The sequence below is a fragment of the Dipodomys merriami genome, unplaced genomic scaffold (assembly GCF_024711535.1).
Source record: "Dipodomys merriami isolate MVZ:Mamm:240054 unplaced genomic scaffold, mDipMer1.0.p SCAF_48, whole genome shotgun sequence".
Classification (NCBI taxonomy): Eukaryota; Metazoa; Chordata; class Mammalia; order Rodentia; family Heteromyidae; genus Dipodomys; species Dipodomys merriami.
The window spans coordinates 2,729,821-2,743,272 of NW_027206046.1; the positions used below are offsets into that span (position 1 = coordinate 2,729,821).

Here is a 13,452-nt window from a genome sequence, read left to right on the forward strand (position 1 = left end):
CACAGACCTGCCTCAAACTTGGGCAAGCCAGGACTTCTGGGCACCTCCTTTAGCAGCCCCTTTTCCAGCTCCTCTATACTTTCATCGGGAGTGCTCGAGCAACTGCTTCAGTTAGCAGACACAGCACTGCCTGAACAAAGGACTTTAGCCTTTTCAAAAATATAACCCATAATCATCTCCAAGCACAAGCAGTCAGAATTTTGATTGTAAATGTTTTAATAGAAATACACAATCTTTCACTTTTTCAGACAGCAATAAAGGGGAAGGATCTTAACACTCGCAAAGAATACAGGATTTTGTCACAAGGACTCAGCAAAATCCATTGCAAAGCTGATAAGCCCGATCACAGAGCTGAAGGACAGCAGGAATCAAAACGAACAGGTGCTGACAGGAGTTCAGACGTGCCAAGCACCCTTCCCTGCCAGGTGCCATGGACTTGTCAAGTACCAGCCAGTGTATGCCCATCACTAATCAATGGTTTAGGTCACAGCAGGCTTCCGGGTTAGGCTCAGTGGAACAGGACAGTTCAAGTCTCCTTCCCCCAAGAACAATGGGGATGGCAGGAGAGAGCTACCAGGCCCTAACTCCTCAGACAAGTGTTACTTCTAACACTTCTATTTGGTCTACATGGAATGTATTGGAGGAATCTGATTTATTTGGTTTTTTTACTATAATGTCTAGATTTTCTCAGGTGTCTTTTGGAGGGTTTCCTGCCAGAAATCCTTGGTAAGGATCAGCTGGTTGTTCCCAAAGTTCCTGCTCTGTGTCCTACTGCAGACAGGTTTAAAAAAAAAAAAAAAAGCTAGTGTTTTGAGGTTCAGAAAATGCATTGTGTGTGCCACTTCTCAGACAAAAAAGTACTCACGTAGGGACTGAGCCTGAGAGAAGCCGCCTGGCAGCATGAGCACGTCTAGCCTCTGACCTTTCCCGTCTGCCAGGCTGCACTGCCAGCAACTGATTCCTGCCAGTGTAGCCTAGGGACGCTCATAATCTCACGAGAGCTTCTATGTTATGGCCCCTCTTTGTTTAGTGTTGAAAGGAGTTCAGCTTTAGCTAGGAAGGAAGTGATCACAGTTCTGGTTGGCTTCTCTTAACTTGCTTGGCCTTGTCCCTGCCCACACAAGTAAGCACTGCAGTGACAGACTGTGGTTAGGCCAATAGATGTCAGATGTTCAGTGTTCCCCAGAAACGTCCATAACACTCCACCACTAAAGGAACCCCTCAGATACAGTCCTGCCCCAGTTATTTCCAACGGCCTTCTGTGGAGTAATAGACTTTTTTCACAAAAAGCAAGAGCTGACTAGCGCAAATCCTAACTGCAAGGATGCGCAAAGCCTTGGAGGGCGAGGGCCTTGGAGCCGTCCCTGGCATGTACATAACACACTGACAAGAGGCAGCCAGGGTGGAGGCTTCGTTGCCATTAAATACACAAGAGTGAACCTGTTGTCAGAGATGAGGATCTGTGTCATGCAAGTCCTACACTAACAATACAGTAAATTCAGGAATGTTACGGGGAAAGAAGAAAGATGGACTCACTGAAAATGTGTTTGAACTTTAAAAAAAAACTTACATCAGTACCAGATAAAACAGTAAGAATCACAGATGAGGCTCAAACTGGCAAGAAGCTGTCTATCTGAGTCTCCTCAGTGGATCTTCTTCTTTTTTTGTCCATAGCGCCTCCTGCGCTGTTTATAAAGGTGACGGAAATTTATGTACAACCCTGAGAAGAGAAAACAGGTGGTCAGAATTGCAAACCTTGTCCATCCTGTATAAGTGGAAGCACAAGAGTGGGCCGCAGTACCTGCCCTCGAGACAACACAATTCCATTAATACTCTCCATTTAAAAGTCTGTAGAATTTTAAAACAAAGGTAAGATCTTTAAGGCATTTTTACTATACCATATCACCTAATCTACTCATCTAGGCAGTTCAACTCAGTGCAGACAGAACACACTTCACCCTACCTGTGTCAGCAAGCACAGTTCAACACTTTTTCCCCCTTGTGTATTAACTCAGGAGTGAGGGAATAACTTACTACACGGCTACTCAAGAGCATGTATTAAGCAACAATCTAAAAGGTATAAGACACAATTCAGTGACAGGAAACTGGATTTCAGTGTCAGACACGATTTGTATCATGTGATCACTGAGTAGGTTGTAGCTTAGCCTTACCTCAATTTTTATTTTATGAACTTAACTGTGAAAAAAATGAATAGATGTTAAAAAAAAAAAAAAAAGTGGCTCATGCCTGTAATCCTAGCTACTCAGGAGGCTGAGATCTGAGGATCACCATTCAAAGCCAGCCCAGGCAGGAAAGGCTGTGAGACTCTTAACTCCAGTTAATCACTAGAAAACTGGAAGTGGTGCTGTAGCTCAAGCAGTACAGCACTCGCCTTGAGCTGAAAAGCATAGGAGCAGCGCCCAAGCCCAGAGCTCAAGCCCCACAACCAAAAAAAAAAAAAAGTGCTCTAACCTATTAAGTACTAATTGGTTTTGAAATTAAGATTTACTTCATTTTGAAGAGTGAACTATACTGAATATTACAAATTAACAGTGTGCACTAATATAATACAAAGCTACCAGGCGACTGTGTGCTGACATAGTTCTATCCCAATTTCTATCCCCATTTCCATCCAAAGTGTCTTCCCAACATTTCCTTCACCTTCCCACATGCCCTGTGCTGCTTCGTGCTGACAGGAATACTGGACTGCACAGTGAGCTACGAGATAAACAATTCCCAAACGGTGCACTTCACAAGCTCAAGAAGTGTTTCTATACCACATCCAAAAACAGATTCACATTTTTGGTGAGAAATCCTTCTGGAATGAATACACCCTGTGCTGAAGTAGGAAACCAGGAAAGTGAACCTTGCTCATCCCCTGAGGGAGTAGATCTCTCCAGTACAAAGTGACCAGGACGCCAGCTTTTTGGCTTCACCCTCTGGGACTTCCCAGCCTCCACATGCCGGGTATTTCCTGTACATTTTCCTCCAGCACTGGGCTGGAGCACTGGGTCCCTTCTGAGATTACATTCTGTTTCTGATCACCTGCTCGGGGGCTACCGAGGAATGGGACCACAGCAAGCAGAGTGAGCTGAGCACACCTCCCCCACTTGCCAGCCTGACTGGAGTCCCAGGAGAGACCTGGAGCTAGAACCATGGAATGCAATAAAGGTTTGCAATTTTTTGCTACTTAATTAAGCCTTGTGATAATTTGTTATGAACCCAGCAATAACTAATATATATAGGCTGCTGTAGTGCATTTCTGAAGCCCAGGCTGGCTCCTACTCTGTTGTCAAAGCATTTCTAATGCTGTCTGACGCTGTGGTAGACACTCCTGGTAGGTCTAGTTTTTGCTGTGTAAATCTTCTCTAAGGCTATGTACTCTTCCAGAAAAAGCTAGCTAGTAAGGATACTTAAAACTCTAAACCATTCAATAGGAAAAAACATCTATGTCACCGAGAAAATACTTACCTAAAAATAACATTATAAGATAAACCTGAAGGAAAAAGGAAAATCGGACTTTGATTTTCACAGGATATGGCAATGTGAAACTGAATCTTCCTGACTCATTAAACACAGGAATGGACTGGATCACGGAGACAGCTGCAGACAGAGAGAGAGCTCATCAGCCGTGTGGGACACAGGCCTGCCCAGCCCCAGCTGCCTGTCCAGCCCTCAGCAGGAGGGCTGGAGGCTCTTCCTTCCTCCGCCCCTTCAACGCAAAGCTTGGGCCACTGCTTTCCTCCCCAGGTCCTGAGGTACCCAGGCTGTCCACTGAGAGGAGCAAGGACAGGCATGGCACTGGGAGAGGAATCATACCAGAATTCACTGGGTGTGGATCAGAATAAAACTAACACGCTACTCCTAAGAACTCCTAAGAGCATACCATACATGACCCCCCAGCTGCCAAACCTTATACCAGCTGTTTCTGCAAGAGCCAGAGACATGAGGGAAAGAGGGTGCAAGGAAGAAATCCTGAGAAGTCCAATACCCTAGTTATCAGACTAATACCCTAGTCATCAGGCTCAGGCTGGCAGAGCTGAAACCACTGTTCTCTTAGCCATTGGGCAGCCTTGGAGCCTTGCTATGAGATCTTGTTTCTAAAAATACCTTCTGCCAAACATCCCAGAGGGTAGATGGGAATCCACACGGTGTAGCGAAGCCAGGTGAGTACCTTCCAGTCCATGTCGATGCAAGTGAGCATGTAGAAGGGGTACCTGACAGGAACAGGGATGCCAGTGTGAAACCATCAGGGTTCAAATGCAACCCTACAGTACCATGGATGTGTGTGGCTCATGCCTATAATCCTAGCTACTCAACAGACTCAGATCTGAGGACTGCAGTTTGAAGCCAGCACGGCGGGAAAGTCCATGAGACTCCAGTAAACCAGCAAAAAGTCAGAAGTGGAGTTATGGCTCAAATGGTGAGTGCCAGCTTTGAGTGAAAAAGCTAAGGGACAGTGCTTAGGCCTCGAGTTCAAGTCCCAATACTGGCACACATGTGTGTGCACACATGCTTCTTTAGAACAGAATTTGAATCCTGGCTACCTACCCACTCCCATCAGGCTACTCTCCTTTACTGACAAAGTTGAGGTCTCAGGGAATTCTTTTTTTTTTTTTTGGTCGGTCATGGGGCTTGAACTCGGCCTGGGCGCTGTCCCTCAGCTCTTCAGCTCAAGGCGAGCGCTCTACCACTTGAGCTACAGCGCCACTCCGGTTTTCTGGTGGTTTATTGGAGATAGGAGTCTCATGGTCTCTCCTGCCCGGGCTGGCTTTGAACCGCGATCCTCAGATCTCAGCCTCCTGAGTAGCTAGGATTACAGGCATGAGCCACCAGTGCCCGGCATATCAGGAATTCTTATCAGCATGTGTAGCAAACCTTTTTTTAGGAGAATGGGGGAGGTGGGGGAGAGGGGCAGTTTGAACTCAGGGCTTCTTGTCTGTTAGGCAGGTGCTCTAGCATTTGAGTTACATCCCCAGCCATTTTGGCTTTGTTTTTACAGGTAGAATTTAGCATTTCTGCCTGGGCTGATTTCAAGACATTGATCCTACATCCTCTGTTGTGGCTGGGATCACAAATGTTTCCCACCATGCCCAGCATACTGGTTGAAATGGGATCTTGCCAACTCTTTGCTTGCAGAAAGTTGAGGTTCAAGCTGGACACCTGGCTCACGCCTGTGATTCTAATTAGTTAGGAAGCCAAAACCTAGAGGATCCCAGTTTAAAGCCAACAAAAACAGAAAAGTGTGTGATACTCCTTGTGGCTGTGGCAAACACTCCTAGTGGGTCTGGTTTTTGTTGTGTAAATCTTCTCTAAGTCTACGTACTCTTCTCTAAGCAGCAGAGGAACTGGATAGGAGGCATGGCTTACGTGGTAGAACACCAGCTGTGAGGAAATCATCTAAGGAGAGCATGATGCTTTTGCTCTGAATGGCACACACACACAAGAAGAGTTGAGGTTTGGCCCCAAACCACAGTCCTCCCAATCTCAGCCTCCTAAATAGCTAAGATTACAGACAGGAACATGACACCTGACCCTAGAAGAATTTATCTACTATCTAGTAAGCTACTTTGACCAATTCCATACAACATGGACTCTTCCTTCAATGTTGTATTTCTTCAGCCCTATCAAGTACTTTCTTTGTGGGTGGGCCTTGGGTCTTTTGGACACAACAAGATCGTACAGTCATAGTAAGAATGGACTTTCCTTTTTCCTTTTTTTTTTTTTTTGCGGGGGGGGGGGGAGGGGTGGGGGGTGGTCAGTAGTGGGGCTTGAACTCTGGGCCTGGGTGCTGTCCCTGAGCTCTTCAGCTCAAGGCAAGCACTCTACCACTTGAGCTACTTCCAGTTTTCTGGTACTTAACTGGAGATAAGAGTCTCACAGACTTTCCTGCCTGGGCTGGCTTTGAACCACAATCCTCAGATCTCAGCCTCCTGAGTAGCTAGGATTATAAGTGTGAGCCACCAGCACCCAGCTTCTTTTCTGTTTTTGAGCTAGGTTCTCCTAATGTGGTCCAGGCCAGCTCACTGTGTAGCCCAGGCTGGCCTTGAACTCACCGATCCTCCTGCCTCATCCTCCTGAATGGTGGATTACAAGCATGTTCATGCTATGCCTGACTTGGGTCTTTCATTTCCCTGCTTCTCTTCTGCTCCCTAGTACACAAGTTCCAAGCATTGCTTTAAAAGATCTGCCTCGACTTTGCAAAGCACACTAATATGGCTAGAATTCTCCACATTCTCAATGATGTAAGAATCTCAACAAAAGCTGCTGGTCAATAGGAGTTGAGGAAGAGAAAACAACAGAGAGTAGGTTATTCAGAACAAATATAATATGTCCATGTCTGAAACATGAAATACTTTGGTGCAATCAACACACACACACACAAACATGCACACACGTGCACACATGTAACGTGCATATAAGAGGTAGAGTGCCAGCTGTGAGTGTGAGGCCCTGAGTTCAAGCCATGGTACCAGAACCTAAACAAAAAGAAGATGTGCTGGGACTGTGGCTTAGTGACAGAGTGCTCACCTAGCATGCATGAAGCCCTGGGTTCCATTCCTCAGTACCATATACACACACAAAAAAAGCTGGAAGTGGTACTGTGGCTCAAGTGGTAGAGGGCTAGCCTGAGTAAAAAGAAGCTCAGGGAGGGGCTGGGAAGGTGGCTCAGTGGTAGAGCGCTTGCCTTGCATGCATGAGGCCCTGGGTTCCATTCCTCAGCACCACATAAGCAAAAAGAAAAAAAGGCAGAAGTGGCGCTGTGATTCAAGTGGTAGAGTGCTAGCCTTGAGCTGAAGAGCTGAGGGACAGTGCCCAGGCCTTGAGTTCAAGCCCAGGACTGGGGAAAAGAAAAGAGAGAGAGACAGGAAAGTACAAACTAAGACAGGCTCGGATAGGGGTAGTGTGTAACAGCAGGAGGGAGGAGGGCTAACAAAGAATGAATGAAGATGACGCTGTCAAAGTAGCTTATGTGCATTTATGAGAATAAAACAATGAAAACTGCAGAAACTTTTAAAAAGGGGGCAGGATGGGGTGAGTTATAGAACAGATGATTGATGAGGATACAGTTTACATGTGCAGAAACATCACAATGAACACTCCCAACCTTCATAAACTAATGTATGCTAATTTTTTTAAAGAATTCTCCACATCCATAACCCAAACTTAATGAGACTTTGGCCAAGACAGGAAGTCCCTCACGAAGAGAAATGCTCAGAAAGCAAGAGGCATTCAAATATACCGGCATTTGTACTCACCTGAAAATTTCAATCATGCTCCAAAAATAAAACACGAAGAAAACCACAGCTTTGTTTTGCATTTCTTCCATGGTGCCAAAGACAATAAACAAAATAAAATTTCTTCCAAGAAGCTATTAAAAAGACCCAAATAAGAAAAAGAACAAGTTAAAAATACGTACAGGTACCATATAAACACTTTATGCAGTCCCACTAGGTGAGCGGAAGTAGAAAACATGGATTCAACAAGACTGTTCCTTTCCATCTACAAGGATGGGTTTTTACCCATGCCAGTCTGGTACTTTGGTGTGCCCTAGTGCATCATAAATGCATAACACACACACACACACACACACACACACACACACACAAAATTTATAGAATACTACCAGTGAACATTTGTGACTTGTTTCCACAGCCAAGTTAAAGAACTGGTCCACAGGGGCTGGGAAGGTGGCTCAGTGGTAGAGCACTTGCCTTGCATGCATGAGGCCCTGGGTTCAATTCCTCAGCACCACATAAGCAAAAAGAAAAAAGCCGGAAGTGGCGCTGTGGCTCAAAAGTGGTAGAGCACTGGCCTTGAGCTGAAGAGCTGAGGGACAGCGCCCAGGCCCAGAGTTCAGGCCCCACAACCGGACCCCCCTCCCCCCCAAAAAAAGAACTGGTCCACCATCCTGTATCTTCACAGCATACTTGGATGGTTGCTGTCTCTGTCTGCATTAGTCTAAATGCCTCCCCAAGTACAGCCGTGCACTATCTGCATTTCTGTGACCAGCACAGGATCCCAAGCCCCAGTGCCTATGCCACATTCTTCTCCATTCTCTATCGGCATATTGGTGGTATTCTACTTTTAGCTATTTTGAATAGACTACCACCTGAAGTCTTTTGTTTTTTTCACAAAATTTCAGAAATGTATCATTCCAAAACTGTTTGTATTTTAATTGGAATTACATGTACTCTATAAATGAGAATGGGGTCTGGGAAGGTGGCTCAGTAGTAGAGTGCTTGCCTTGCACGCATGAGGCCCTGGGTTTGATTCCTCAGCACCACATAAGCAGAAAAAGCCGGAAGTGGGCGCTGTGGTTCAAGTGGTAGAGCACTAGCCTTGAGCTGAAGAACTGAGGGACAGGGCCCAGGCCCAGAGTTCAGGCCCCACAACCGACCCAAAAAAAAAAAAGAGAACGTACTACTGAGTCTTACAATTCAAGGAAATTATGTCAATACTTTTTGTGCTCTCTCCTGTGTTTAAATAATCCACTAATTTTCACTTCAGATGTGTCTAATACACTTCCAAAGCTATCAACAAATTTTAAAATTAGGTTATTGCATTTTTCATTAATAGAAGTTCTGTCTGCCTCTTTTTTCAAACCTTTTTATACTGTCTTAGTGTCTTCTTTCCTGTTCATAGCCACGGTCAGCATCAGCATCAGCTGACACAGACTTTCCTGGCTGGGCTGACTTTGAACCATGATCCTCAGATCTCAGCGTTCTGAGTAGCTAGGATTACAGGTCTGAGCCACCAGCACCCAGCAAATTACAAATTTTATAACATTACCAGCATGAGCTAGGGACACGGGACATAGAGGAGATGACCACCCATCACGGGCGGCCTCTGCAGCTGCCTAGCTGGAACCTAATGGAGTGTGATGGAACACTCCATGAACCAGGGCAAGGATCTAGGTGCCATATTACTGGCAGCCAGTAGCAAAGGAAACCAAAGAGCTGCATTAGTAGAGGAAAGTCACTACAGGGACAAGAGCTCCTTCATCTACCCAGAGACTAAGGGTATGTTTTTCTGTCCCTGAGTGCTTTAAAGTCCTGTTTATAATTTTGTGAGAATCTCTTTTTATAATTTTATAATCCCTGGAGGAGAAAAGGCAATACTGGTAATGTTATAAAATTTGTAATCTGCTGGGTGCTAGTGGCTCATACCTGTAATCCTAGCTACTCAGAATGCTGAGATCTGAGGATCATGGTTCAAAGTCAGCCCAGCCAGGAAAGTCTGTGAGACTCTTTATCTACAAAGTTAACCACCAGAAAAACAGAAGTGGTGCTGTGGCTCAAGTGGTAGAGCACTAGCTTTGAGCAAAAGAGCTCAGGGACAGAGTCCAGGTCCTGAATTCAGGCCCCATGACTGCCAAAAAAAAGAAAAAGTTTGTAACATTTACAAAGTTGTAACATGTGGTTCTCGGGCCCTGTAAGGCCGAAAAATCATTTGGTACATGACAGGACAGACATCTCTATTTCTCATATGCTTCTAGTCTGGTCCTCTTAGCCATCTACCTGTATTAATGCTTTTGTATGGCCTTTGAATGATGTTATAAACATCCAAATGGCCTTTGACATTAAAAAAAAAACTTCCCACCTTATAGTAATTTAATAGGCTTGTAAAGGTAAAGGTCTACTTTGGACTTCTTGTTATTGTTCCAATGCCAAGGCTTAAACTTTGGGCCTGGGCATTCTTCCTTATCTTTTATGCCCAAGCCTGTTCTACCATTTGAGCACACCTCCACTTCTAGCTAACTGATAGTTAATTGAAGGTAAGAGTTGCAGCCTATTGAATAGTGGGAAATATAGGCATAAGCCACCAGGACCCAGTTGTAAAGATCTACTTTGGACAGTATCCTTGACATCTAAAATTTTCCTTTTTCACATAAAACATGTCTATTTCCATGTATATAGACACTCCTAGTAACTGAAATGTAGCATATGATGACACATCTACAAGATACATACTAAAATCATTCATTCCTACCCTCAAACTCAACCACTCAGTACCTGGAGGAGAGAAGGCAATACTGGCGAGCTAGTGACTCCGATTGCTGCATTGATCGTTTCCACAAGCGCCAACATCTGGCAGAAATACATCATGTCGGCCACCGAGTGGAAAGTGTCATAAAAGGACTCTGTAGGCACAGATGCACTTTATGGGTAACCCAATCAGTGAAGTTCAACCAGTATTCTAGTTCTTATAGCGTAATTATACATATTATTAACTTCCTAAGGACAAATTCTTAAAAGTGGAGTGACAAGATTAAAGCACAAATTATATTTTGACAACTGGATGCATTAGGCCAATTATCTTTCCAGAGTGTACTGTTTCATGGTACCATAGATTAAACCCATATTCAAGCTAGGTGCTGGTGCCTCACATCTGTAATCCTAGCTACTCAGGAGACTGAGATCTGAGGATTATGGTTCGAAACCAGCCTGAGCAGGAAAGTCTATGAGACTCTTGTCTCTAATTAATCACAGAAAAAGCTGCAAGTGGTGCTGTAACTCAAGTTTTAGAGTGATAACCTTGCGCAAAAGGAGCTTAGTGACAGCACCCAGACCCAGAGTTCAAAGCCTAGGACTGGCAAAAACCAAAACAGACAAAAAAACAACACCGTATCCAGTTAGCATGTGAGTACCTTTTAGGACTATAAAAACCTTTCTCTAGCCTAGCACCAGTGGCTCATACCTATGAACTCTAGCTACTCAGGAGGCCGAGATCTGAGGACTGAGGTTAGAAGCCAGTCTGGACAGGAATGTTTGTGAGATTCTTATGCCCAATTAACCATCAAAAGATAAGGTATAGTGCCCAGGCCCTGAATTCAAGCCTTAGTACCAGCACAAAAATAATAAAAGTAATTTACTCATTTATGGAAGTTTGGAAAACAGGAAAAATCAGAGTAGGGGTACAAGGTTTGATCTCTGCTCCCTTAGTCCTATTTCCATATAATTTTCCTAGTCTTTCTCTTGTAGTTACATAATTATTTCGTATGCAATTATGCAATTTGTGTTCAAATGCTTCAATATTCTAAGGGCTGGCGGAGGTAGCTCCATGGTGCTTCCCTAGCATGTACAAGGCCCTGAGTTCAATCTCCAGCACCACGAGAAAACAACAAAAAGTTTGTTCAGATGACTGTAAAGCTAATTATGACTCACCTCTTATAAACTGCAGGTGGAAACTTTTAGAAAGGAGAATAAAACAGTCAACAGGACTTTTCTACCTTTCCTTGGTGGTACTGCAGTTTGAATTCAGAGCCTTCTACTTGCTAGTTGGATGCTAAAAGACTTGAGTCAAGACCCTGGCCCTTTTTGCTTTAGTTGTTTTTTGACATAGGATATCATGTTTTTGCCCAAGATGACCTGAACTACAATCCTCCTACTTATACCTCTCTCATAGCTGGGATGATAGACATGTGTTACTACCACCCAGCTTTTATTGTTGAGATTGGGTGGCTTTAATTCATTTTTACCCAGATAGACCTGTACCCAATCTTTTTCCTGGTCTTTTTTCCGGTCATATTTTTTGGGGGGAGGAGGCGGTTTGAACTTGGTGCCTTGTACTTGTTAGCCAGGCTCTCTACTACTTGAGCCACATCTCCAGCGCCAGTTGTCTTCTTTTTAGAGTTTACATTTTCCAAATATTTATAGTTCTTACCATATACCATATATTTTACAAAATAAAGAAGAATTTAAAAAAATCAAACTAATCCTTCATTGGTAAGACATTTGAACAAATCTCTGCCCCCAAGAGTAGCTAGGATTACATGCATGAGCCACCGTTCCCAGCCTACGGACTGATAGGTTAAGAAGCTATTTGCAGAGTGAAATCTCTAGGCCTGTTTCCCTGCTTGTTACATGGACGAATATCCAGCCAGCCTGTTTTGCAAGGCGAAGGGAGCTGAGCACTGTGAAAGCACTCTGAGAGGCAGGAAGGTGCTATGCAAACCCCGGTGCACAGTGCTGTTATGGGTGGGCAGTGGGCCAAACTACTGAGAAAGGGAAACGTAGCTCTGATGATAGTATACTTACCTTTTCCCAAGATAAAGAACCGCACTGTCAAGTTGACAAAGATCCAGGAGAACCCCAAGAACTGCACAAGGTTGTACATGAACAGGTATCCTTTCTTCAAGCTTGTGAGAGCTGAAAAGCAAAGCAAGGCAGTGAACTGTAACCGCAATGGTCACAGAGAGGAGCTGTCTGTGACTGGACTTCCAGCCCTCACAGACCCCGCAAAAGCCCAGGAGAAAGACATTGCCCGCCACAAAACTGTGACCTCTGACACGCCTCATAGAACAGAAATGTGAAGGTCATGCAAGTCACTAGCTCCAAGAAGCAAAAACAGGAAACAAAACACAAGTCACCCTGACATTTGCTCACCTATTCCCTTAGCAATCACCAGCTAAACACCAAGTGTGCCAGGCCCTATGAGGAACACGGCTGGGGTACAAAAGTGAACCCATGACCCAGGACACTGCTCTCAAACTCCTTCAACTGCAAAGCCACGATGCATGCTGGAGAGCATCCAGAAAAGTCTTGAAATGTTCAAGGTGGGAGATGGCAGCGGGCCCCAGCAGGTGTGTGTGGCTAGACTGGTATCTGATCTGGGTCATGCCACATAGGCAGGATGAGGACAAAACCAAAGGAAAAGGACATTTACAGCTTGTGAAGGTTCAGCTGACTACAGAGTTAAGGGAGAAGGAAGGAGCTTAGAATCATGACCGAGTCTGAGGAGGGAAAGGAAAGGACTGTCCTCCAGAACAGGGCTGAGGCTGGGCCTCAAGGGCTCTTGCTTGTAATCCTACTTACAAAACTGAGATCTGAGGATCACAGGTGGAAGCCAGCCAAGGCAGAAAGTCCATGAGACTCTAATCTCCAATTAACCAGCAAAAAGCCAGAAGTGGAGCTGTGGCTCAAGCAGAGAGCCACCCTTGAGTGAGAAAACTAGTACCAGTGCCAACACACACACACACACACACACACACACACACACACACACACACACACACACACACACACACACACACACACACACACACACACACACACTCTCTCTCTCTCTCTCTCTCTCTCTCTCTCTCTCTCTCTCTCTCTCTCTCTCTCTTTCCTCTTCCTTATATGGCATGCCAGGTAAGTGCCACAAAACTTGAACAAAAGGCAACCTGGAATGAATGAAGAGACTTACTTCTTTGGGCTGTTCAGAGATAGCTCTTCACAGACCTGCACACACTTGCCACTACATTGTTCTTCTAATCCACCTACAGGGAGCCCATGATGGATTCATCGGGCCCATGCTTTGCACATAGCATGAGTGTAATAAACAGCTGAAGATTCTCATCTAACTATGCAACCTAAATAATACCTGCACTTACAGAGTTTCCTGCTGATAACTCATTGGACAGAAATAGAAATGGAAAGCCGGGTGCCGGTAGCTCATGCCTGT

The 13,452-nt window shown here is 44.8% G+C and overlaps 1 protein-coding gene across 1 annotated transcript in view; it reads right to left on the minus strand.

Annotated features, from left to right (window-relative positions):
* Positions 1-198: 198 nt before the first annotated feature.
* Hacd3 (3-hydroxyacyl-CoA dehydratase 3) overlaps positions 199-13,452 on the minus strand; it is a 32,019-nt gene continuing 18,765 nt past the window's right edge. Inside the window, exons 6-11 of the mRNA XM_069995157.1 lie at positions 12,042-12,152; positions 10,017-10,144; positions 7,260-7,372; positions 4,111-4,217; positions 3,472-3,603; positions 199-1,720 (exon numbers count right to left, since the gene is read on the minus strand). Of these exons, the coding sequence (XP_069851258.1) occupies positions 1,644-1,720; positions 3,472-3,603; positions 4,111-4,217; positions 7,260-7,372; positions 10,017-10,144; positions 12,042-12,152 (668 nt within the window). The 3' untranslated portion in view covers positions 199-1,643. The remainder of the gene's footprint in view (positions 1,721-3,471; positions 3,604-4,110; positions 4,218-7,259; positions 7,373-10,016; positions 10,145-12,041; positions 12,153-13,452) is intronic.